Source organism: Crotalus tigris, unplaced genomic scaffold (genome assembly GCF_016545835.1).
Source record: "Crotalus tigris isolate CLP2741 ecotype Arizona unplaced genomic scaffold, ASM1654583v1 scf7180000023746.1698619, whole genome shotgun sequence".
NCBI classification, from domain to species: domain Eukaryota; kingdom Metazoa; phylum Chordata; class Lepidosauria; order Squamata; family Viperidae; genus Crotalus; species Crotalus tigris.
Window position 1 is genome coordinate 1,630,364 of NW_024100155.1, and position 22,560 is coordinate 1,652,923.

Genomic DNA, 22,560 nt, shown 5'->3' on the forward strand with positions numbered 1-22,560 from the left:
GCTAAATATGTCCAGGCCAGGTGAGAAAGAGACACTTGGTCTGAAGCAGGTGGGAAGGTAGATGCCTTTCCATGAGCCCTGCTCTGCTCAGACACCGTTGGTGGACCTCCTGAAAGATCTGTAGATGTTGTTGGTGGACCTCCTGAAAGATCTGCAGATGTTCAGCTCTTACCACGGAGGATCGCTGGACCATTTCAATTTTTCCCCTCTCTCTTCCCAATCCCCTCACCCCTTACTCAGCGAGTAACTGAGGCAAAGAGATCTCCACTCAGGGTGGGCCTTCAAGGGGGGGGGCTTTGTCCCATCACCACCACCCAGGAGAAACTCTGAAGCAGTGGGAGTAACATCGCTTCTAGCTATTAGCCGTTATTCTCTATTACAGCTAATCAGTCGCTGCTAGAGCCCTTTTCCTGAACATCCTTAATGCGCAGAAATAACGGGCCATTTTCGTAGTTATTGCAACATTCAAGGGTAATTTCTTAAGTTAATGATGCATGGGGTGTCGATGTGCTTCCATTTTTTTTTTAAATCTTTCTGAACTTGCGAGGGTTCACAGGAAGAAAGGGGAGGAAGAAGAAAGGTAGATAAGAATTACATTTTAAAAAGAATCTATAGAAATCCAGCTTGCTAAGTTTACAGGTGGCGCTTCTGCCCAAACTCAGCCCAAACACTCCCTTGTTTTGCAGCCCTGCAAGGCTGATTTTTTTTCTTCTTCTTCTTCAGTTGCGGTGTGTCCTCCCTCCCGCACACCCCCAGACACAAAAGGCACCCCCTTTTTTTTCTCCCCCCTCAGCTTGTCCTGGATTCTATCAGACTGCATTTCCTTCTCCTTCTGGTCTTTATCGAGGTGCCGCTTAATCTTTTCTTGGTCTCCTGTTTTGTGCAGAGCAACTCTTGTTACCAACCTAAGAAATCTCGCTTGCCTGTTTTACTGAAACCCTCAAGATCCATGGGGAGCATCTCCTTAGTGACCCCCCTGCCCAGGCCAGATCTCCAGCATTGTGTCTTCACCCTGGACCAAGGGCTGAAGGGAAGGCCCCTCCGAGAAGAGGCCCAGCAAAGTGAGGCTGAGGGTCATGGCTCCAACCGGAAAGACGTATGGGAAGAAGACAAACAAGCAGGTATGGTGAGATAGCACAGAAGGAAGCCAACCAGACTTTCTCCTCTTCCGTTCCTTTGGTCTAACAAGTGTGTGTGTGTGTGTGTGTGTGTGTGTGTGTGTGTGTGTGTGTGTGTATAGAGAGAGATATAGATAGATAGACAGACAGACAGACAAGTAGAGAAGTAGATAGATAGATAGATAGATAGATAAATAGATAGATAGATAGATAGATAGATATAGAGTTAGATATATAGATATAGATGGATATAGATAGATAGATAGATAGATAGATAGATAGATAGATAGATAGATAGATGATATAGGATAGATAGATAGATAGATAGATAGACGGATGGATGATATAGGATAGATAGATACATAGATATAGTTAGATATATACATGGATGGATAGATAGATAGATAGATAGATAGATAGATAGATAGATAGATAGATACATAGATATATAATATATATATGATAGATATATAGATATATATATAATAGATAGATGATTGATAGATAGATATAGTTATTTAGATAGATAGATAGATAGATAGATAGATAGATACATAGATATAGTTAGATGATAGATACATAGATATAGTTAGATAGATACATAGATAGATATAGATGGATAGATAGATAAATAGATATAGATGGATAGATAGATAGATAGATAGATAGATAGATAGATAGATAGATAGACAGACACTTGTCACGAAAGAGGCAACAATAGTTGAGTTTTATTTTCATTTTGTTCAGTTTCTCCAATTATCATGTTATGCTTTAGATAACATACAGACAAAAGAAGATAAACTTAGAAAAAGTACATGGATAGACTCACGAAAGAGCCTAAAGGAGGTTAAACAGAAAAATACTGTATATATACAAGGAATATGTTATTCTTGTTCCAAGAATGTAATAAACGCTTACTTTTAACAGTTAGTTTAAAACAGTTAGCAGAATCACCATTTCCCCCTTAAAATAGAAAGCGGCTAGTGAATTTTTAAAAAATTCCTTTCTCCCCCCCCTTTTCAAATTTTATTTTCATTTTTAAACATTGTCATTTCCCGCTCACTTAAACTCAAAATATCACCTTTTTTTTTTTTTCAGAAGCATCGGCAACCAAACCAGAAGTCTTTGAAGCAGATGTTAGCCCGCCCAGCATCCAAAGCCCTGTCCAAACAGACCAGGATCAGAGCATCAGCAACTTGACCCAATTAGGTACATTTTCCCCTACTTTGAATTTCTGCAGCTGTTATTATTTTTATACGGGTGCAATTTGCAACGTGTACAGTTTGCAAACCCAACTTACAAAAAAAACAACAACAAAAAAAACCAAAACAAAACCCAAAATACAGGTTAGCCATGTGGTTACTGCTGTTAAACTATTCTGTCTAATAGTTGACTTGCTGAAGTGAATTGTTCCTCTCCAGCCTCCTGTTTGTAGTTTGGAAAAGCAGCTTCTGAGAATTTTTATATATATATATATATATATATATATATATATATATTTGACTTGTCAGCGGTGTATAATTGATGTATAATTGGAGGTATAGCTTCCCTCTGAGCCGGAAGCGATGAAATTCCTCTGATCCTCTCTAATTTTATTTTTAAATTGCCATTAGTGCCTTCTAACAAGCACATTTTGTGAGCTACAAAAAAAAAAATCTCTTTCCCCGTTTCCCCGCCTCCATTTGAATTTCTCAGGACGTAACTGAACAAGCTTCAAGTGGTTCGTACACGGGATTAATGATCATGGAGTGAACCTGCTACCAGATTTTCCATTCCCTCTTCCTAGACATCAAAGAGACCTCCAAAGCTACTCCATCAATAATTTCTTTCATTGCAAAATGGAATAACAAATAGGAAAGGGAAGAGAAAGCGGCTGCATACAAACACCAGCAAAATTAGAGTGTCTTTTTTTTTAAACCTATATGCACACGGACATTTATTTAATTATGTGAAGAACTACAGGTAGTGGGGAGCCTAAGGTGGCAGGCTGAAATTAAAAAGGCACAGGTTGAAGGCTACAGCTCAACCTCCCCACCCCCATGGAAGCTCATTAAATGAGGTTTTTTTTTGTGCCAGTCATTCTCCCTTATCTCGGCTTACAACTCAGGATCGGCAACTAGTGAAAAGAAATTGGTAGCAGGAATGTGATGGATGCCATTTTAAGCGGCTGGAAACAGGCTGGGATATACATCTAAGACATAAAGAAGTGTAAAATGGTACCAATGGAAGAGAACATTCGTAACTCGGGGTTGAACTGTGGGGTCTTTGGTGCTCTCTGATATTGTTTTGTGGCAGACGTTTCATAACCCAATTAGATAACATCATTAGTTTAGAAGGGAGTGGGGTTTGTGGAGAGGAGGAGGTGGTGGTGGTGTGGTGGTGGAGGAGAACTGTAGGCTGTTTGGTGCTCTCTGAGCTGGCTTGTTTTCTTGCAGACATTTCATAACCTAACTAGGTAACATCATCAATGCTAGAAGCTTGTTCATAAATACATTTCACCCTGAACATTCCTGCGACCCGGAACAAACCCTTCCAGCTTTCATCAAGATGGGCAGGAGGGCAAGGAGACAATAACAGAGTTAGAAGGGACCTTGAAGGCCATCTAGTCCAACCCTTGCTCAGGCAGGAAACCCTGTACCATTCCAGACAAACGGCTGTCCAGTCTCTTCTTAAAAACTTCCAGGGTTGGCGCATTCACCGCTTCTGGAGGCAGGTTGTTCCACTGGTTAATTGTTCTCACTGTCAGGAAGTTTCTCCTTAGTTCTAGGTTGCTTCTCTCTTTGATCAGTTTCCAACCGTTGTTTCTTGTCTTCTCTTTGGTTAAATGCCTTTGCCTTTTTCCATTTCAGAAACCGAAAGGAAGACCCCCGGGTCAAGACAGTCTGCTTTGCAAGAACTTCTCCCCCCGGTTGATGTCCCTCAGAAGCAGTGCAGGGATGTCACGGCCACGTTCCGGGATGGGAAGAGCCCTTCTCTTAAGCAGAGCGTCATGAGCTTCGATGTGTTTGATTGCGAAGCTGTGGATGACATTGAAGACTTGAGGCAAAGGATCCGGGATCTGAAGTCCATAATGGAGAAGTATCAGATGCTGCTGGTCCAGTTTGATCTGGTCGAACAGCCTCCTCCCAGCGACCCTCTGGATCACCTTCGGAGTGATGGGGAGAGCCCTTCTCCTGCAGGGTTGAAGGAAAGCGACCCGGAATGGACCAGCTTCTCCAACGAAACGCAGCTGAAGGAAGGCGTGGAGGAGGAGGATGGATCTGGACCCTCAAATGACCAGACCCTGCAGAAGCTCAAAGAGTTGTTGTCGGAAAACGAGGCTGAACTCGAGAAAGAGCAGATGGCCAACATGAAGCTGGTTGATGAGGTCCATCGTCTGCACGACAAGCTGAAAAGCCTGTCCCAGGCCGGGTGAGTAGCCCCCGGCTCACCCTTGGAGAAAGGGTTGTGGTTGAGGGTGCCTACAAATCAAAACAAAACAAAACCGTGGTTATACTCCAGGTAGTCTTCCACTTTGACTTCCATTAAGTCTAAGTGCTGTTGGTATTGCTACCTATCATCTACCTATCAATCTATCTACCTGTCAACCTATCTACCTACCTACCTATCTACCATCTAGCTATATATCTACCTATCAACCTATCTACCTACCTATCTATCAGTCTATCAATCTACCTATCTACCTCTCAATCTCTGTACCTATCTATCTACCTATCAACCTATCTGCCTACCTACCTATCAATCAATCTATCAATCTACCTATCAATCTATCAACCTACCTATCAATCTATCATCTACTTATCTACCTATCAATCTCTTTACCTATCAATCTACCTATCAACCTATCTGCCTACTTACCTATCAATCTGTCCTCTACCTATCTACCTCTCAATCTCTCTACCTATCTATCTACCTATCAAACTACCTGCCTAACTACCTATCAGTCTATCAATCTACCTATCAATCTATCATCTACCTATCTACCTATCAATCTATCTACATCTCTACCTATCAATCTATCTATCAGTCTACCTATCAATTTATCTGTCTACCTATCAATCTATCTATCTATTCATCTGTCTGTCTGTCTATCTAACCCCAATCCTTCCAATTCTGTTTATTCTAATTATCTGCTCTTATGTCAATCTGAAGACTCAGAAACTCTGTATTTTAGGGAATGGCAGAGAAACACCACCTTCAACCATCTTACCTGTCCAGTTTATTCCCCTGTTAGGCTTTTTATTTAAAAAAAAAACGCAGCCTCTTCCCCTTGAGAAAAATCAGCATTTGATTTGCACTTGTCAAAGCCCATGATAGGAAGGGGAAAAAGAACCACAACCACCCCCTCCCCCATTCCTGTAAATGAAATGCAGAAATATATCATCTAGGCAAAGGAATGGAAAAATCCATCCTGGAGCACAGCGGGAAGCCTGTCCTCAATTTTATTTTCTGCGTTAAAGCACATTTTGGTTCGAACCCGGTTAGCCAAGCTGAACCGGAGAAGTGAAAATAGGTTTGCAAACACCCAAATATCATTCTCCATAGCCGGGGCTGAGCTCCTGATCTGCCTCATCTCTCCTGGATAGATACAGGAAGAAAAAAAAAAAGAATATCAAAGGATTGGCAGGACCGATGGAAGGATTTATAACAGTTTCGTCTAGATTTGCAGAGAGTCTCAAACAGGGGCCGGTTCCAACCTTGCTCAACTTGCAACCCTCGTGGACTTCCATTCCCAGAATTCCCCAGCCAGCACAGGGGAATTCTGGGAGTTGACGTCCACAGGTCTTGTGGTAATTCTGGAAAGGGATGAAAATCTCAATTTTGTTTTCCCTATCAAGCACCTGAAAAGGGTGTGTGTGTGTGTGTGTGTTAAGGGATTATTGTTTTTCTGGTTAAACACAGGCAGCCCTTGACTTAACGGCCACGGTTGCAGAGCGAAACATTCGTTAGGTCCATTTTGTCTCATTGTGCAAACTTTCCTTGCCAGAATGGTTAAGGGGATCCCTGCAGCTGTTAAGTTCGTAACCCAGTTTGTTGAGTAAATCTGGATTTCCCCGTTGACTTTGCTTAGCAGAAGGCCGCAAAAGGAGATCACACGATCCCGTCATAAGTACAAGTCAGTTGCCAAGCGTCTGAATTTCGATCGCCTAGTTATGGGGATGCTGCGAGGGTGGGATGAAAAAAACCAAGTCCCTTTTTTCAATCACTAAATGAACTGTTATAAATCGAGGACTTACCTGTATTGGGGGTTTTTTTTTATTTATTTTTTGTTTGTAAGCCGCCCGGAGTCTCTAAGAGCGAGCGGGCGGCCATATCAATTTTCTCAACAAAATAAATAATCGTTTAGAAAGGGCAGCTGCAGAAAGCTTGGCTGGAGCTGTGGCTTTCGTTTCGCAGGCAAGCTCTCTCCCTCTGCCCGTCACTTCCCGAGCGGTCCCAACGCCAGGAAATCCACCGGAGCCACCACATTTGTGCCACGTACCGACAACACCTGTCCAACTTGATCCGAACTTTCGAAGATCTCCTGCGGGACAGCGAAGTGGATTACTACGTGGCCGAGAGCTTCCGGGAGCAGCTCAACCAAAGCGCCCAGCTGTTTGAGAGGCTGGAGCATCAGTGTCTCTATGGTGGGTTGCTGTCACCTTCTTGAGAACTTTGGCGGCGGTGGTTGGTGGTGGTGTCCATCTTCTGATTGTCCCTCCAGGCTTCACCCCCCGTCCCATCATGACTTCGGGTTCTGTGGACCAAAAAAAGAAGGAAAAAAGTTATTGTTAGTTGCGAAGTTGTGTCTGACCCATCGCGACCCCATGGACAATGTTCCCCCAGGCCTTCCTGTCCTCTACCATCTTCTGGAGTCCCTTGAAGCTCACGCCTACTGCTTCAGGGACTCCATCCAGCCACCTCCTTCTCTGTCGTCCCCTTCTTCTCTTGCCCTTCATCTTTCCCAGCATCAGGCTCTTCTCCAGTGAGTCCTTCCTTCTCATTAGGTGGCCAAAGTACTTGAGTTTCAACTTCAGGATCTGGCCTTCTAAAGAGCAGTCGGGGTTGATCTCCTCTAGGACTGACCGGTTGGATCGCCTTGCAGTCCAAAGGAAAAAAAGACAATGGGTCAATTTAGGCCTCCACTCCCAGCCCTGAGTTTCTACTTTCCCCAGCACCGTGCCTTTTAGAGACATGGGACTACAGTTCCAATCATCCCTAGCCAGCCAGCCAGGGTCAGTCTGCTTGGGAAGGATGAGAAGACCCTTCTGAGTGGGCCCAGGTTTGGGAAATCTGCTCTGCCTGTTCCAACTTGCTTTACTGATTTATGTAATCCCTAAATCGGGTCTTCAAACTGGGCCACTTTAAGACTTGTGGACTTCAACTCCCAGAATTCCTCAGCCAGCATGGACCACATAAGCCATTAGTAAACAGCCCAACCAAATAATCTCTAAGACCCCCCCCCACACACACACAGACAGACAGGCAAGACCCCAGAATATAAACCGACAGCAAACAGCACTCCTTACTACTATAGCACTGATGTGACCTAGTTAGGGTAATGAAACGTCTGCAAGAAAACAATCAAGCTCAGAGAGCACCAAGGACCCCGTAGTTGTCGTCCTCCTCCTCCTCTTCCTCCTCCTCCCTTTTAGCACGGATGGTGTCACCTAATTTGGGTCATGAACCATCTGCAAGAAGACAAGCAAGCACAGAAAGCACCACGGATTCCTCATTTCAAACATTTCAACCATGAGCTACACATATTCCCCTTCATTGTAATTGATTTATTTATTTTCTTCTCCCTGGCTTTGTAGGAGAATCAATAGAGGAGGACATGACCAAGCTCTGCCACCTTGCCCAGAGGTAGGTCCTAGAATGGCTTTCTATCAGGACCTTCCCCTGTTTTTAAATGTTGAGATGGAATTGTGCGCTGAGCAAACATCCGCCTGAGCACTCGTCCTCCTGTTTGGTGTGCCTGGGCATTTTGTGGAGATCTGTCTACACAATGACAACTTAAGGAGAAACTTCCTGACAGTGAGGACAATCAACCAGTGGAACAGCTAACCCCCAGAAATTGTGGGTGCTCCATCACTGGAGGTTTTTTAAGAGGAGACTGGACATTCACCTGTCTGAGATGGTATAGGTTCTCCTGCCTGAGCAGGGGGCTGGACTAGAGGACCTCCAGGGTCCCTTCCAGCTTCTATTCCTATAGAGCCATTTATTTTCTTTGGGGGGGGGGCACAGCTCAATCCTTCCCTCTCTTGGTGGTACATCCCAATTCAAACAGAACATCCAGCAAAATACAGGTAATCCTTGACTTACGTTCATTTAGTGCCCGTTTGAAGTTATAACGGCGCCGAAAAAAGGGACTTAAGACTGTTTTTCAGGCTTACAACCGTTGCAGCATCCTCCATGGCCACCAGATCAAAACTGGCAAATGGCTCATGATTATGACATGTTGCAGTGGTCTGGGCTTCCATGCGATTCCCCTTCTGCGGCCTTTTGACCAGCAAGGTCAATGGGGGAGCCATTAGTAACAATCTGATGAGTCCCGTGATTCCCTTAACCACGGTGGCCAGCAACGTCGCAAAGTGGGGCAAAGCTCCAAGCTTAACAAGCGTCTCACTGAGCCACAGGAATTTGGTCATCAACCGTAGTCGTAAGTGGAGGACTCCCCGTATTTAAAGCTTGCCCATTTTCTTTCTCCCTGTAGCTTGTCTGACTTTGAGGTATCCCAGCACCTGACCTCTTTGGAGGTGCCCACGCGTGGACAAGAAGAAGCGGAGAGCGGGAAGGAGAAACCCTCTGCCACCCCAACCAAGTTTCCACCAGGTAAACATTGGTCTGTCTGGCCGATGCGCCGGGAATGCTGAAGGAGTGACAGTCTTGCCGAGTCAGAGTCACCGAATGACAGAGTTAAAAGGGACCTTGGAGGTCTTCCAGTCTGACCCTCTGCTCAAGCCAGCAGGCTGGACTTGGAGGTGACTCTTTGTGCCTTCAAATCCAGCAGGTAAGGAGTTTTCAAAAGGACAGGATGCATTCATGGAGGAGTCCACCTTCTGAGATCCTTACATGGGCTCCAAAGGCTGTTTCGGCTTGGCTTTGACTCTTGAAAGCTCAGAAGCCTATTCCACCCGTGGGTTCCTCTTCACCTGTGGTTTGTGAGTTTCTTTTTAACCCCCCAAAAATGCCCCTAAACTGCCTGCCCAATAATCAGCAGGCAAGGATTAAATTCTAGGCTGTCCAACTTCAGAGAAACCGGTGTCGGCTTTCCTACGTTGCATAATTGATGGGAGCCCTGGCCCAGAAACGCACACCTTGTGCATCCGTTGCCTTCAGGTTGCAATCGGCAGGCTGACAACCGGACAGCGCCCAAAAAAAAAACAAAAAAACATTTGGCGACGGCCACAGGAGTTTAGAAGCTTAGACAGTGAGTGAGCAGAACGACAAGACCCGGGCTGTCAAATGAAGGGAACGACCCCGGAGCGAAGCAGAAATGCAAAGCCGGTGGGGAACGGTCCGTTGCTCCACCCATTGCGCCCTCAAAGGTACAAGAATACAAGCGGGCAGAAGCAGCGAGACCCTCGGTGCTTCGTTTTAGCTGACGCAAGGCTCAAAGCCACGCTCACTTCATGGAATTATTTTTCCAGATCGGGTCAGCGGAAATTCAGAGCATGTTGCAAAGCGAACGGGCCTGAAACAGGAAGAGCGTCTTTAGATGACACTGGATACTGGGTGTCTGTTTTTTCCAGTGAGCTGGATTATGAAAATAACTAAGAATTGGAGAGCAACATTTTTGGGTGGGTCTAGGATGGCTGGTGGTGGGCCTGCTTTTGAAGGACAGGTCCTGGATGGAAGGAGAAAGGAGTTGAAGCAACAGGGGTGCCAGTGAATTGGGATATTGTGGTCTGGGCAGATTTCTTTTAATTACCCAGATGGAGAAAAAAAGTGCCTTTTTTCTCACACAGTTGTGCCCACCAGTATTTTAATGTAGATGGTTTTTGAGGGGGTACCCCATAATTCAGGAGCTAGTTAAGTAGCTAAGCTGGGAAACTCACTTTGTCACGTTATGTTTCCTCTGTAGGGGAATTTTAATAGCATCTAATACTAATCACTTCAGTTGCCTGTCACCCTTTCTACAGGCATCTTGTTCTGGATTGCCATGTGACAGAAATGGTGTAGGGTCGCCTGCTTGGGTTGGACTAGAGGACCTCCAAGGTCCTTTTGAACTACGTTATTCTGTTCTAAGTACTCTGCCTCTTACTCCAGTTTTAGTTTCTTTCTTTTATATACCACTTCCAAGACGCTAAGTGGCTACATTTCTTTATTTACTAACTGGTCTTCCAGATAGCTGGACTGCAGCTATCGAGAAGACTAGTTAGTAAATAAAGAAATGTAAATGTAAATAAAGACTAGTTAGCAAATAAAGAAATATAAATGTAAATAAAGCTGCTGGGTTGCAGCTCCAGGCAGTTTCCTTCCTCCCGTCTATCTCCTGCTGTCCATCTTCGCTAGTTTTTTTAAGCCGTTCTCCTCCTTCTGAAGGGAGGTGGCATCAAAAAAAAAAAAAAGATTGCTTGAGCAGAAGACCTTTTAGGTGGATGAGATGAAGTTGGGCCTGTGCATGACGTGTTTAAGGGATATCGGGTGTCCCATGTGGCCTGGGAAGGGAATTGGACTTGATTTTGAAGGTTTCTTCCCAATATCTGGAGGAGCCATCACTGACCCCAGAAGGTTTGCAGCATCCTAAACTCCACATTGCTTCCCTGCCACCTCCCAACCTAAGCTGATTAGAGCCAATCTCTGGAATTTCTTCAGAGCTGTTGATGGAACATCTCCAAGAAATACGCTTGCTGAGACATCGGCTGGAAGAATCCATAAAAACGAACGAGCATCTGAGGAAGCACCTGGAGCAACAGGTCCCAGTTCCCGGCCCAGACCAAGGTAAGATGCTTTGGTGCCTAAGTCCTCAGAGACCCATGGCCTCTGCTCCCGTGGCAGGGTGTGGCTCACACTTTCGCAGTTTTGGTGCTGCCCACTACCCCATACAAGTCACCCAGAGGACACCAGATGTAGAAGCATCATCAAGGCACTGATGATCATCCTTGGTCATCACGCAGCACTGATGATGTTCCCCGGTTGGGTAATGAAATGTCTGCAAGAAAATCACCAAGCCCAGAGAGCATCAAGGATGACCTCGTCCTCCTCCTCCCTGCAAACTCACTTCCTTCTAGCACTGATGATGTTACCTAGTAGGGTCACGAAATGTCTGCAAGAAAACCACCAAGCTCAGAGAACACCAAGACCCCACAGTCGTTGTCGTCCTCCTCCTCCTCGCCAACCCAACTCCCTTCTAGCACTGATGATGTTACCTAATAGGGTCACAAAATGTCTGCAAGAAAATCACCAAGCTCAGAGAACACCAAGGACCCCACACTCCTCCTCCTCCTCTTCCCTGCAAACCCACTTCCTTCTAGCACTGATGATGTTACCTAGTAGGGTAATGAAATGTCTGCAAGAAAACCACCAAGCTCAGAGAATACCAAGGACCTTCCTCCTACTCCTCTCCCCCCCCTTCTCCTCCTCCCTGCAAACCCAACTCCCTTCTAGCACTGATGATGTTACCTAGTAGGGTCGCGAAATGTCTTCAAGAAAACCACCAAGCTCAGAGAAAACACCAAGGTCCTCCCCCTCCTCCCCCCAGTTCAACCCTCTTCTATCACAGCAGATATACTAACCAGGACACAGACGACCCGTCCCTCTGTTTTGTGTTTGGGCTGGAGCGGCTCCCCTCTAAAAAAAAGAGCTCATTTTGCTTTGCACAGCCGCCCCCGACCTTTTGCAAAAGCAGCCCCCGGCACCAGGATCCTCTCCCTGCCAAGCCCTATCGACCGGCTTCTGTTGAGGCAGCTGGAATCCTGGATCAGCAGGAGAGCTCAAAAAGCAGCCAGCCAACCCTGACGTTTCCCCCCTTCAAAAAAATAAAATGAAATAAATCAAAACCTGCGGGGCAATTTACTAGGTTGTTGCAAATGACAGCAAAGCTGTCTGTTTACAATCTCTGGCTGGTGGCCCAGATTAAATAGAGGAGCCTTGTTTCTCCCCCCCCCCCCACCATTATTAGCCAATAGGCAGCCTGGCTGATATCAGCCCAGGATACAAACTCCGTTTGGGGTGACTTGCTAAAAAAAAAGTCCAGCTGGATTCTTTTTTTTTTTTTTTGCCCTGGTACCCGTGATAACCTTGAGAATATATCGGGGATAAATAGCTTTTCTTCTCTCTATTTTTTTTTTAAAAAAACCTCCCTCCCTGCTTTGTTTAAATGGTTCTCCTCCAGGGGGTGGGTGGGAAGAAGTCTAATCTTGACTGATCCAAAGGTGACTCCTCAATCACTTTTTATGTATATATTGATAGACTTAGCGAAGGTTGGCATCCGGGGATCGGAGCAACTGAATTGCCTGACCTCTGAAATTCATTTCCTGAGGAAGCAGAACCAGACTTTGAACGCCATGCTGGAGAAGGGATCCCGAGGTGAGATAGATAATGTGTGTGTGTGTGTGTGTGTGTGTGTGTGTGTGTGTGTGGAGGCTTGATCATTTTCAGTTGGAAAGCAGTAAAGGCACTATGATTTTTTTTTTCCCCCTTTTCCATTTTTGACCTTGTCTTCCAAAGAAGATGAAGATGTTCACCCGGTTGTCCCAAAGGTGCTTTTTCTTGGTTTTTCCTTGAAGATTTTTCGCTTCTCGCCCAAGAAGCTCCTTCAGTTCTTCAAACTTCCTTTGTTTTTCCTTGAAGAGGTTCCTCCAGTTCTTCGGCAACATCCTCAAGGGAAAACAGAGTCCAGTTACTTTTTGAAAAAGCACCTTTGGGACAAGTTGCTTGACCCGTGTCTGTCTGGAACTGGAGCAAAGACAGGGCTGTCCATTGTAGAAGAAAACGCCTGCATAAAGAAAAAGAAGACATAGAATAATTTTCAATATGGGACGTAGTTTATGCTTGGCCGGAAAAAGGGGGTTGTTGTTGTTAGTTGCGAAGTCATGTCCGACCCATTGCGACCCCATGGACAACGTTCCTCTAGGCCTTCCTGTCCTCTACCATCTTCTGGAGTCCATTGACGCTCATGCCTGCTGCTTCAGTGACCACTTCATTCTCTGTCGTCCCCTTCTTCTCTTGCCCTCCATCTTTCCCAGCATTAGGCTCTTCTCCTGTGAGTCCTTCCTTCTCCTTAGGTGGCCAAAGTACTTGAGTTTCAACTTCAGGATCTGGCCTCCTAAAGAGCAGTCGGGGTTGATCTCCTCTAGGATGGACCGGTTGGATCGCCTTGCAATCCAGAGGACTCGCAGGAGTCTTCTCCAGCACCAGAGTTCAAAGGCCTCCATTCTTTGGCGCTCAGCCTTTCTTAGGGTCCCACTTTCACAGCCATACATTGCAACTGGGAAAGCCATGGCCTTGACTATACGCACTTTTGTTGGCAGGGTGATGTCTCTGCTTTTTAGTATGCTGTCTAGATTTGCCATAGCTTTCCTCCCCAGCAAAGGGGGTAGAGATTAGGAATTTAATGCGTATGATTAAGTAAAAAATATGGACCCAGACAACAGGTTGCTTACTAAGCACTTACGATTTGTAAAAATGGAAAATTAATAAAATGTTATGTATCAGAAGGACTTGAGGCTCACCTGGTAGAGAAGCAGAAAGAAAGTGAAGCCTTGCGAGAATCCCTGGCCCAGAAGAGCCTGGCCGTTGAGCGTCTTCAGAAGGACCAGGAGCACCTCAAGAAGGAGAACGAGAAGCTGCGGGAGCAAGTGGGGAAAGGAGAGGCCGAAAACGAGGGTCTGACCCACGAAATCTACAACGTCCGGAACGAACTGAACAGGTGATCCTTAAATCCACGGTGGGAAAAACAGAGAGAACTCCTCACGGGGCAGAATGGGGATGGTGAACCAGTTGTTTCCTAGAAGAGAATCCAAAGAGTCAACCATCCAGCTTTGGTGCTGCTCAAAAAGGCAACTGGACTTCTTTGGTTTTGGTCCTTGAAATGATTTCACTTCTCATCCAAGTAGAACTGAAGAAGCTGCTTGGATGAGAAGCGAAACGTTTTCAAGGAAATGTCTACGGAGATTCTCAGCCGTCCACGTTCATGGTTGTCCTAAAGGTGCTTTTTTCATGAGGCAACTGGACTTCCATTCCTTCTCATCCAAGGAACTTCTTCAGCTTTGACTTGGATGGTGGGCAATGGAAGGATTTATATGCCTTGCACACCGCGGGTCATTTGCACTCTTTCGGAGAGCGGTGGAGGCCACTTGGAGCTTATCAACCCTTCCTTTCCCCATCCTCCAGTCACAGCTGAAGAAGCTTCTTGGATGAGAAGCGAAACGTCCTCAAAAGAAAAAAAACAAGGAAGTCCAATGGCCTCTTGAAAAAGCACCTTTGAGTTTTCAAGGAGAAACAAAACCCAAGAAAGTCCAGTTGCCTTTCTGAGCAGCACCTTTGAGTTGTTTTCCAGATGTTGCTACAGAAAAACTCTCCACATTGTTCCTCAGTGGGTGGGTGGAAAGTCACAGATCCTTTTCCCATGGGTTGAATTTCACGCACAAGCCTGAGAACTAGAGTTAGAATGCAATTTGGCGTTGTGATCTTGCATAGACCTGAAGACCAAATTAGAGGAACGATCCCAGCATCCACTTCCTTAATGGAAAGTCAGGTTTCAGGTTTGAAGGGGAGAACAAACATGGTTGTTAGCGTGGTCAGATCCCTCTTTGTGAGGTGGAATTGTAATCCCACGTTGACTAGTTTGCTTGGGATGTCCCAGGTTGCAGATGGAGCTGGCCACCAAACAGCATCAGTTGTCAGAGAGCGACAAATTGCTGAGTTCCTTGCGAGTGGAGCTGAAGGTGTATGAAAAGTTGGACGAAGCTCTCCGGAATGAAAAAGGTAAAGGAACCAGAAACAAACGGTTCAAATATAGTATAGGGAAACTGGAGGCTAAAGCATATAAAGAACGGTTGCTGGAATTGGGTAGGTCTAGTCTAAGTGAAGAGAAGGACCAGGGGGGACATGATAGCAGTCTCCCAATATCTCAGGGGCTGCCCCAAAGAAGAGGGAGTCAAGCTATTCTGCAAAGCATCTGAGGGCAGGACAAGAAGCAATGGATGGAAACTCATCAAGGAGAGAAGCAATCTAGAACTTAGAAGAAATTTCCCGACAGTGAGAACAATTAACCAGTGGAACAAGCTGCCTCCAGAAGTGGTGACTGTTCCAACACTGGAAGTTTTTAAGAAGAGATTGGACAATCATTTGTCTGAAATGGTATAGGGTTTCCTGCCTGAGCAGGAGGTTGGACTAGAAGACCTCCAAGGTCCCTTCCAACTATTCTGTTCTGTTCTGTTATCTCTTCTCTTCTCTTCTCTTCTCTTCTCTTCTCTTCTCTTCTCTTCTCTTCTCTTCTCTTCTCTTCTCTTCTATTCTCCATGTTCCATACTTTATTCTATTCCATATTTCTATTCTATTCTATTCTATATTCCAATTTCTATTCTATTTTATATTCCAATTTCTATTCTATTCTATTCTATTCTATTCTATTCTATTCTATTCTATTCTATTCTATTCTATTCTATTCTATTCTATTCTATTCTATTCTATTCTATTGCCAAGTGCTTGAATTTTGATTGTGGGGATGCCGCGGTGATTATCAATGTAAAAACTGGTCATCAATCAACTTTTCTTCAGTGCCGTTGTAACTTTGAATGGCCATTAAGCAAACTGTTGTAAGGTTACCTGAACTCTTGAGGCCTGCAACTTTCAATGCAGCGTCTGTCGTTCCATGTTTTGCATATCTCTGGTGAGATTTTGCTAGCTGTTGAAAACTTGCAAGATTGAGCCTGGATTTCTTTTAATGGGGTAGGGCCACCGGAGCCCACCTTGGTAGCCCCTGGCATAAAGTTTGCTCTTTAAGAATTTTGAGTTCCTTGATTTGGGCGATCAGACATCCTGGTTTCAAGCAGAGAAGCTGCCTTTGTTTTTCGCCTCTGTTCACACCCTCCCCTCCTGCATCTCGTAATTAGGACATTTTTCTTACTGTTATTTAATCTTGAGCAAGCTCGTCTTCTCTTCTCACCAGGCTTTCAAACATCCTTCAGAATTTATAAATCTTCTTCACTCCAGCCCTTTAATATACGTAATTTTTGCTCTGGGTATGCAACATTAGCTTTTATAGTCAAAGTGAAAAATAATTTTTGGCTCTTATTAAATCTTCGGAGAGTGAACGCAATTACTACAGAGGGTTATACGTGCATACATGAAGCTGTGTGTGTGCGCGCATTTGTGTGCATGCATTTTTTTTTCTCTGTAAAATCATGATCTACCTACTTTTGGGAGCTGGCTCACATTCTGCATCGTTCAGCATTTTGACCGCCACCATTTATAATAATAATAATAATAATAATAATAATAATAATAATAATAATAATAATAATAATAATGAGATACCTGGTTGACACATAGGAGGCTGGTAGCAACCTGTGTCAACCATCAGCGCCAGCCAATTTGAATGTTCAGTTGACTGAGGTTCATGTCTAATGAATAAAAGATGATGATGATGATGATGATAATAATAATAATGATAATGATAATAATTGGAGAAGATAACAAAAATACAAAGACCTACAAATAGAAATAGAAAGACTGTGGCAAAGGCAAGCAAGGATGGCACCAATAGTAATAGGTTCCTTGGGTGCAATCCCAAAACAACTGGAGCACCACTTGGACACCATTGGCATTGACAAATTCTCCATCAGTCAATTGCAAAAGGCAGCCTTACAGGGAACTGCTTCCATCCTGCGACAAGATCTGTAATACCATCAACCATCCACATCTGCCTATCCCAGGTCCTTGGTAAGGACTTGATAGGTACACAAAAAGCTAAATCCAGTCTGAACATCTGGCTGACTGTGCGATGATCCGTAATAATAATGATGTAATGGTTCCGATAGATGAAACCGTTTAAAAGAACTTCAAGGCAAGGATTTCTTCCTTAAAGAGCATTATTATTATTTATAATAATAATAATAAATTTAATAATAACAATAGAGTTGAAAGGGACCTTGGAGGTCTTCTAGTCCAACCCCCTGCTCAAGCAGGAGACCCTATGCCATTTCAGACAAGTGGCTGTCCAGTTTGATTATTGATTATTTGATTATTTCAAGGCTATTTTCTTTTCCACTCCTGCCCTTCTAGAACTCTTTGGTGCAATTACATTTTGTCTGGCTTTAGAAGAGTTGGTCAACTGGTTCCATGAAAGAGGCTGATAGTTTGTAAGAACCTTGGAGAATAGCTTGACTCCCTCTTCTTTGGGGCAGCCCCTCAGATATTGGAAGACTGCTATCATGTCACCCCTCATCCTTCTCTTCATTAAACTGGACATACCCAATTCCAGCCACCGTTCTTTATATGTTTTAGCTTCCAGTCCTCTGATAATTGTTCATAATAGTAATGGTTTTCTTTTTTTCTTAAACCGCCCGCCCAAAACAACTAAAACCCTTTAGACCGTCGCCAGAATGGAGCAGACGAATGCTGGAAAGATCAGAACCAGCCTCTTGATTTAGGCGAACTGTTGACTGAAATCCAGTTCTTGAGGAAGCAGCTGGAGCAGAGCATCAAGTCCAACCAGATGTTGCATGAAAAAGTAGAAGAGCAGCTGCGTCTAGGAAAGGGGGAGAAGAACTGCTTGGGGCCAGCTGTGCAGATCAGTTACCTTTTCGGTCACGAGTCCCAACAACTTCAGACTGGGATCAACGGTAGGGAGAAACAGCCTTCGGGCATCAATAAAGGAGAATATTTGTAGGGTTGAAATGAGAGATCCTTGGTGCTCTCTGAACTTGGTGGTTCACACCAAAGCCACCATTACCATGGATTGGGCAGGAGGCATCACCCATACATCCTTCCTAGAGATCCTGTGAGCTTTGGGGTGGGTGAGGCTCATGAAGTCTGCTACTGTTTGGGCTGGGGCTGATTGCGAAAGGGGGTTCGTGTTGACCCTCAAAGGGCCATGTTGTCAACTGTCCTGGGACATGATTTTAACAAGAGTATACTACTTTACTGAAAATCTACATTGGCACAGAAGAAGCGAAACCAGCTCTGGTTTTCCTGCTCCAAAGCTTACTTAATGAAACAGTTAGATTCCCTCACCTCCAGCCATTCGTTGTTCAATAGTAATACTTCTTCTTGTTATGGGAAAAGTCCACTTCTCCATCGAGCATCTGTGTTAGTGACCTTGGCATTCTTGCAGGCTCTCAAAGACGCCTCGGTTGCCCAGATACCATCCCACCACCTTTGCATTTGATTTCACCATCTTGTCAAGCTGCGAGCAAGGAAGAAAATCTAAGTGAAATGATAAATCAGTCCTGTAGGGAGAAATAGCATTCGGGCATCAGTAAAGGTGAATATGCTGTGAAGTTTGCGATGGGTGAGGCTTCTGAAGTCTTTTGCTATTTGAGCTGGGGCTGATTGGATTTGTCTTGTTCCTCAGAAGGCCATCTGAAACCTTTGCTCAATAGGCAGGATGTCATCCCGTCTTTGTGTAACTTGTCCTCACCTTCTTATCTTCTCAAAGATTTAGCTCAAGGAAATTGGTGGAGGAGTTGCCTTCCACCGCCAAGCAGTTTTCTGAGTGGAGAATTCAACGGGTCCATGCAAGGTGGTTAGATGGTTTGTGGGGACAAGCTTGATAGAGATGGACTTCACATACTCTTTGCTCTCCCCGTGGCCCTTCAGAATTTTGAGAGCAGCTCCCGAGATTGGATTCTTTGGGAGGAGATATCTCAGAAACCTCCAACGTCTTTCTGAGATATCTCTTCCCAAAGAATCCAATCTAAGGAGCTGTTCTCAAAATTCTGAAGCACCAAGGTGATGGCAGAGAAGCCCAACTTAAAAGCTGAGTAGTTGAACCCAGTTTCCAGTAAACTTTTTCTGAACTGAATAACTTGTTTAAGACAAGAGTCTTGGCTGTGCATTACTTGGCAATGATCAATATGTACTTTGGAGGGTCCATGAATGAATCAAGAAAATTTATGTTGTGTCCTGGGGGAGCATTCTCTCTACTCCCCCCCCCAACTCCACGCTCCCCCACTGCCATTAAATCAAAGTTTCTAACCACCTAAAGCTTAAGGGGAGACAGAAGCATCGGCGTGCCATACAAATTTGAATGGGGAAGGGAACATCTATTGGCACAGAACATAATGGATGCTCCTTAGCTCAGAAGACTTACCGAATAAATATCCCCACCAAGACAGCTGACTTCATCTGATACTTTTGACCTTGTTGAGCCGAGCTGTGGGGAAAAAAAAAATATCTGGATGAAGCAAGCCATCTTAAAAGATTGCAAAAGTAGGCGTGCGTGTCTCAGAGCCATTAACTCCAAGGGGATTAGGAAATGAAGAGAAAGCTAGGTGAGCCTTTGGCCTCTATAATGGAGATGCCCAGCGTTGGTTTTCTTGTTCACTTGAAGGCAGAACAAGAAGCCGTGGAGGGAAACTCATCAAGGAGAGAAGCAACCTAGAACTAAGGAGGAATTTCCTGACAGTGAGAACAATTCACCAGTGGAACTGCTTGCCCTCAGAAGCTGTGGGTGTTCTATCACTGGAGGTTTATAAGAAGAGATTGGACAACCATTTGTCTGAAATGGTGTAGGGTCTCCTGCTTGAGCAAGGGGATTGGACTAGATGACCTCCAAGGTCCCTTCCGACTCTGTTATCCTGTTATTTTGAATTCAAGGGAAGTAGTAAATAAGAAAAAGGAGGCACTAGGACAGGGGTCTTCAGACTTGGCCCTTTGATGACTTGTGTGCCTGGCTGAGAAATTCTGCGAGTTGAAGTCCACAAGCAGGGGTCTTCCAACTTGGCCCTTTTATGACTCGTGGACTTCAACTCCCAGAATTCCTCAGCCAGCGTGCCTGGCTGAGGAATTCTGGGAGTTGATGTCCACAAGTCATAAAAGGCCAGGTTTGAAGACCCCTCCACTAGGAGGACAATCTAGAAGACCTCCAAAATCCCTCCCAACTCTTGTTATTCTGTTAATTTCATCCAGTTCTTTAGAAGAAGAGGAGCCTTCTCCATAAATGAAGACTTTTGATTGCCACCTCTACAAGTTGCGTAGATGGAGGGTAGCTAACCAACATCCTCTCCCATGCTTCCCCTTCAGAGTTGACGTTCAGCACCCTGGACAGCCCCTCCCATTGCAACCTGTTGACCAACAAGGCCAGAGAGATTTGCCCCGTCCCCAGTCACTGCGTGTGGGCAGACAAGAACGGCCAGCATATTCTAGGCTTGATTGAAGATTACAACTGTCTCCGGAAGCAGGTCACGGAAGGGCGGAAGCAACTGTCCAAACTGGAGCTTCCTCTGAAAGAGGCAGAAGCTCTGGATTCTGCGGCGATGGTAAGTGGCGTCGCCGAGACGCTGAATAGGTGGGATTGTTACGGAACCACAGACTTCTACAAGAGTTGAGGACGGAGGGTCAGGCACCAGGGGTTCACGCGACGTTTCCCTAATGGAGAGGAAGGGTAAAATAAGCTGCCCTTGGTCCAGGCGAGCAAAGGAACCTGGCTAATATCTTCCTAGTTTTGCTGTCCTCCTTAGGATCAATTCTCCGGAAGCCTTGGGTTCTCTTAAGCCAGGGATCTTTATGACTTGAGTTGGGAGTGGGCAGATGCCTGCTGTGACGTTCACGATTTCAGCTTAAGCTTCCCAGCAGAGCGCTGTGCTTTAAATCCAATCGAGGAGAGAAGCAACCTAGAACTAAGGAGAAGTTTCCTGACAGTTAGAACAATTCATCAGTGGAACAAACTTGGAGGTCCACAAGTTGTGAATGCTCCAACACTGGGAGTTTTTAAGAAGAGATTACACAAACATTTGCCTGAAATGGTATAGGAATTCCTGCCTGAGCAGAGGGTTGGACTAGATGACCTCCAAGGTCCCTTCCGACTATTCTATTCTATTCTATTCTATTCTATTCTATTCTATTCTATTCTATTCCTTAATTCTATTCTGTTCTATTCTATTCTATTCCTTAATTCTATTCTGTTCTATTCTATTCTGTTCTATTCTATTCTGTTCTGTTCTATTCTATTCTATTCTATTCTATTCTAATTCTACTTACTCTACTCTACTCCAGTCCACTCCACTCCACTCTATTCTATCCCATCCCATCCCTTATCCTATTCCATTCCTTATCCTATATCCTATATCTATCCCATTCCATTTCATTCCTTATCCTATTCCATTCCTTATCCTATCCTATCCTATTCCATTCCTCATCCTATCCTATCCTATCTCATCCCATCCCATTCCATTCCATATCCCACTCCATCCCATCCCATTCCTTATCCTATTCCATTCCTTATCTTATTCTTTCCTATCCTATCCCATCCCATCCCATTCCATTCTATTCCTTCTTCAAAGGGACTCCCATTCAAACCAGAAGGCTTCTAAGTTGCCTTCTGGACATTCTCCACCCCAAACCTTGATCATGGTTAGTTTCTTTCCCCCTTAACATCCTTCCCCACCCGTTCCTCACTTTGGCACTTCTTTTCCTTCGCTCTCTCGTCCATCTGCCGAGGAGCACATTTGGCCTCGGCTCCCGATAGCTCACTCCCCATTAAATGGAAGCGTTTAGAAGGTCTGCTAAGGGAGAAACATCCATAATGCCCCAAATTGACGTCGGGAGTCATTTGACTTTCAAACGACGAGACGGGGAATGCAAAGCAGGAGAGGAGGGGGGTCTGTTTTTCCACGGAGCCCAGTAAATGTAACCCATTATTAATTACCATTATTGATTAGGCTGCATTTCTGCTCCTCCGGCAGCCCCCCTGCCTTCCTCCCGTTCTTGAATAATGCATCCTTTTGCTACCTTTCTATCGGAATAAATTAGTGTTGCCTGACTCACAGTATTCAGACTCATCAGCCCCCAAACTGTAGCAAATTGGATTTGTGCCATTCATTCAAGCTGGCTTTCCTGTTTTTGGGAGGGAGGGGGTCCACCCCACCTCCCCTTCCCCCCCCCCCGAGATTAAAACCTTTCTCATCTTCTCTCTCCCGATTTCTCCTTCCCCAGGTTCCTCTGAGCAGTTTGTCTGCCACCTTCAGGGCGGTCCAGCAGAACCTGGAAGAAGCGGCCCGCCTGTTGACCCTCCTCTGGAGGGTCTCCTTGCCAATGAAAGTGGTCCACGCTGCAGCTTACTCCCTTCAGGTTAGGCTCCGGGTGGGTAGAAAGGAGGGTGGGTTAGGGTTAGGGGTTTCAAGCCTCCCAAAAGCTGGAGAGAGGGGATCATGATAGAGGCATGATCCTCCTGACCAGATTGGAACTCCTGGACTTCCCCTGAAGTGATTCTAAACCTAGAGCAGGGATAGGCCACCTTGGCTCTTTTATGACTCGTGGACTTCAACTCCCAGAATTCCTGAGCCGGCTA

General features: G+C 45.1%; 1 protein-coding gene across 9 annotated transcripts in view; it reads left to right on the forward strand.

The window, feature by feature from the left end:
* CDK5RAP2 (CDK5 regulatory subunit associated protein 2) overlaps positions 1-22,560 on the forward strand; it is a 62,536-nt gene that overhangs the window by 34,690 nt on the left and 5,286 nt on the right. For 5 of the 9 annotated variants that reach the window (XR_005553952.1, XM_039321463.1, XM_039321464.1 and 2 more), the window contains 13 exons: positions 887-1,121; positions 2,217-2,327; positions 3,968-4,529; positions 6,516-6,745; positions 7,916-7,964; positions 8,815-8,933; positions 10,920-11,045; positions 12,516-12,632; positions 13,761-13,974; positions 14,911-15,032; positions 17,642-17,893; positions 20,295-20,530; positions 22,206-22,340. Coding sequence is in view for 8 of the 9 variants with exons in the window: in XM_039321463.1 (XP_039177397.1) it covers positions 887-1,121; positions 2,217-2,327; positions 3,968-4,529; positions 6,516-6,745; positions 7,916-7,964; positions 8,815-8,933; positions 10,920-11,045; positions 12,516-12,632; positions 13,761-13,974; positions 14,911-15,032; positions 17,642-17,893; positions 20,295-20,530; positions 22,206-22,340 (2,508 nt within the window). In the remaining variant the exon portion in view is untranslated. The remainder of the gene's footprint in view (positions 1-886; positions 1,122-2,216; positions 2,328-3,967; positions 4,530-6,515; positions 6,746-7,915; positions 7,965-8,814; positions 8,934-10,919; positions 11,046-12,515; positions 12,633-13,760; positions 13,975-14,910; positions 15,033-17,641; positions 17,894-20,294; positions 20,531-22,205; positions 22,341-22,560) is intronic. The other 4 variants (XM_039321466.1, XM_039321465.1, XM_039321469.1 and 1 more) reach the window with 4 other exon arrangements.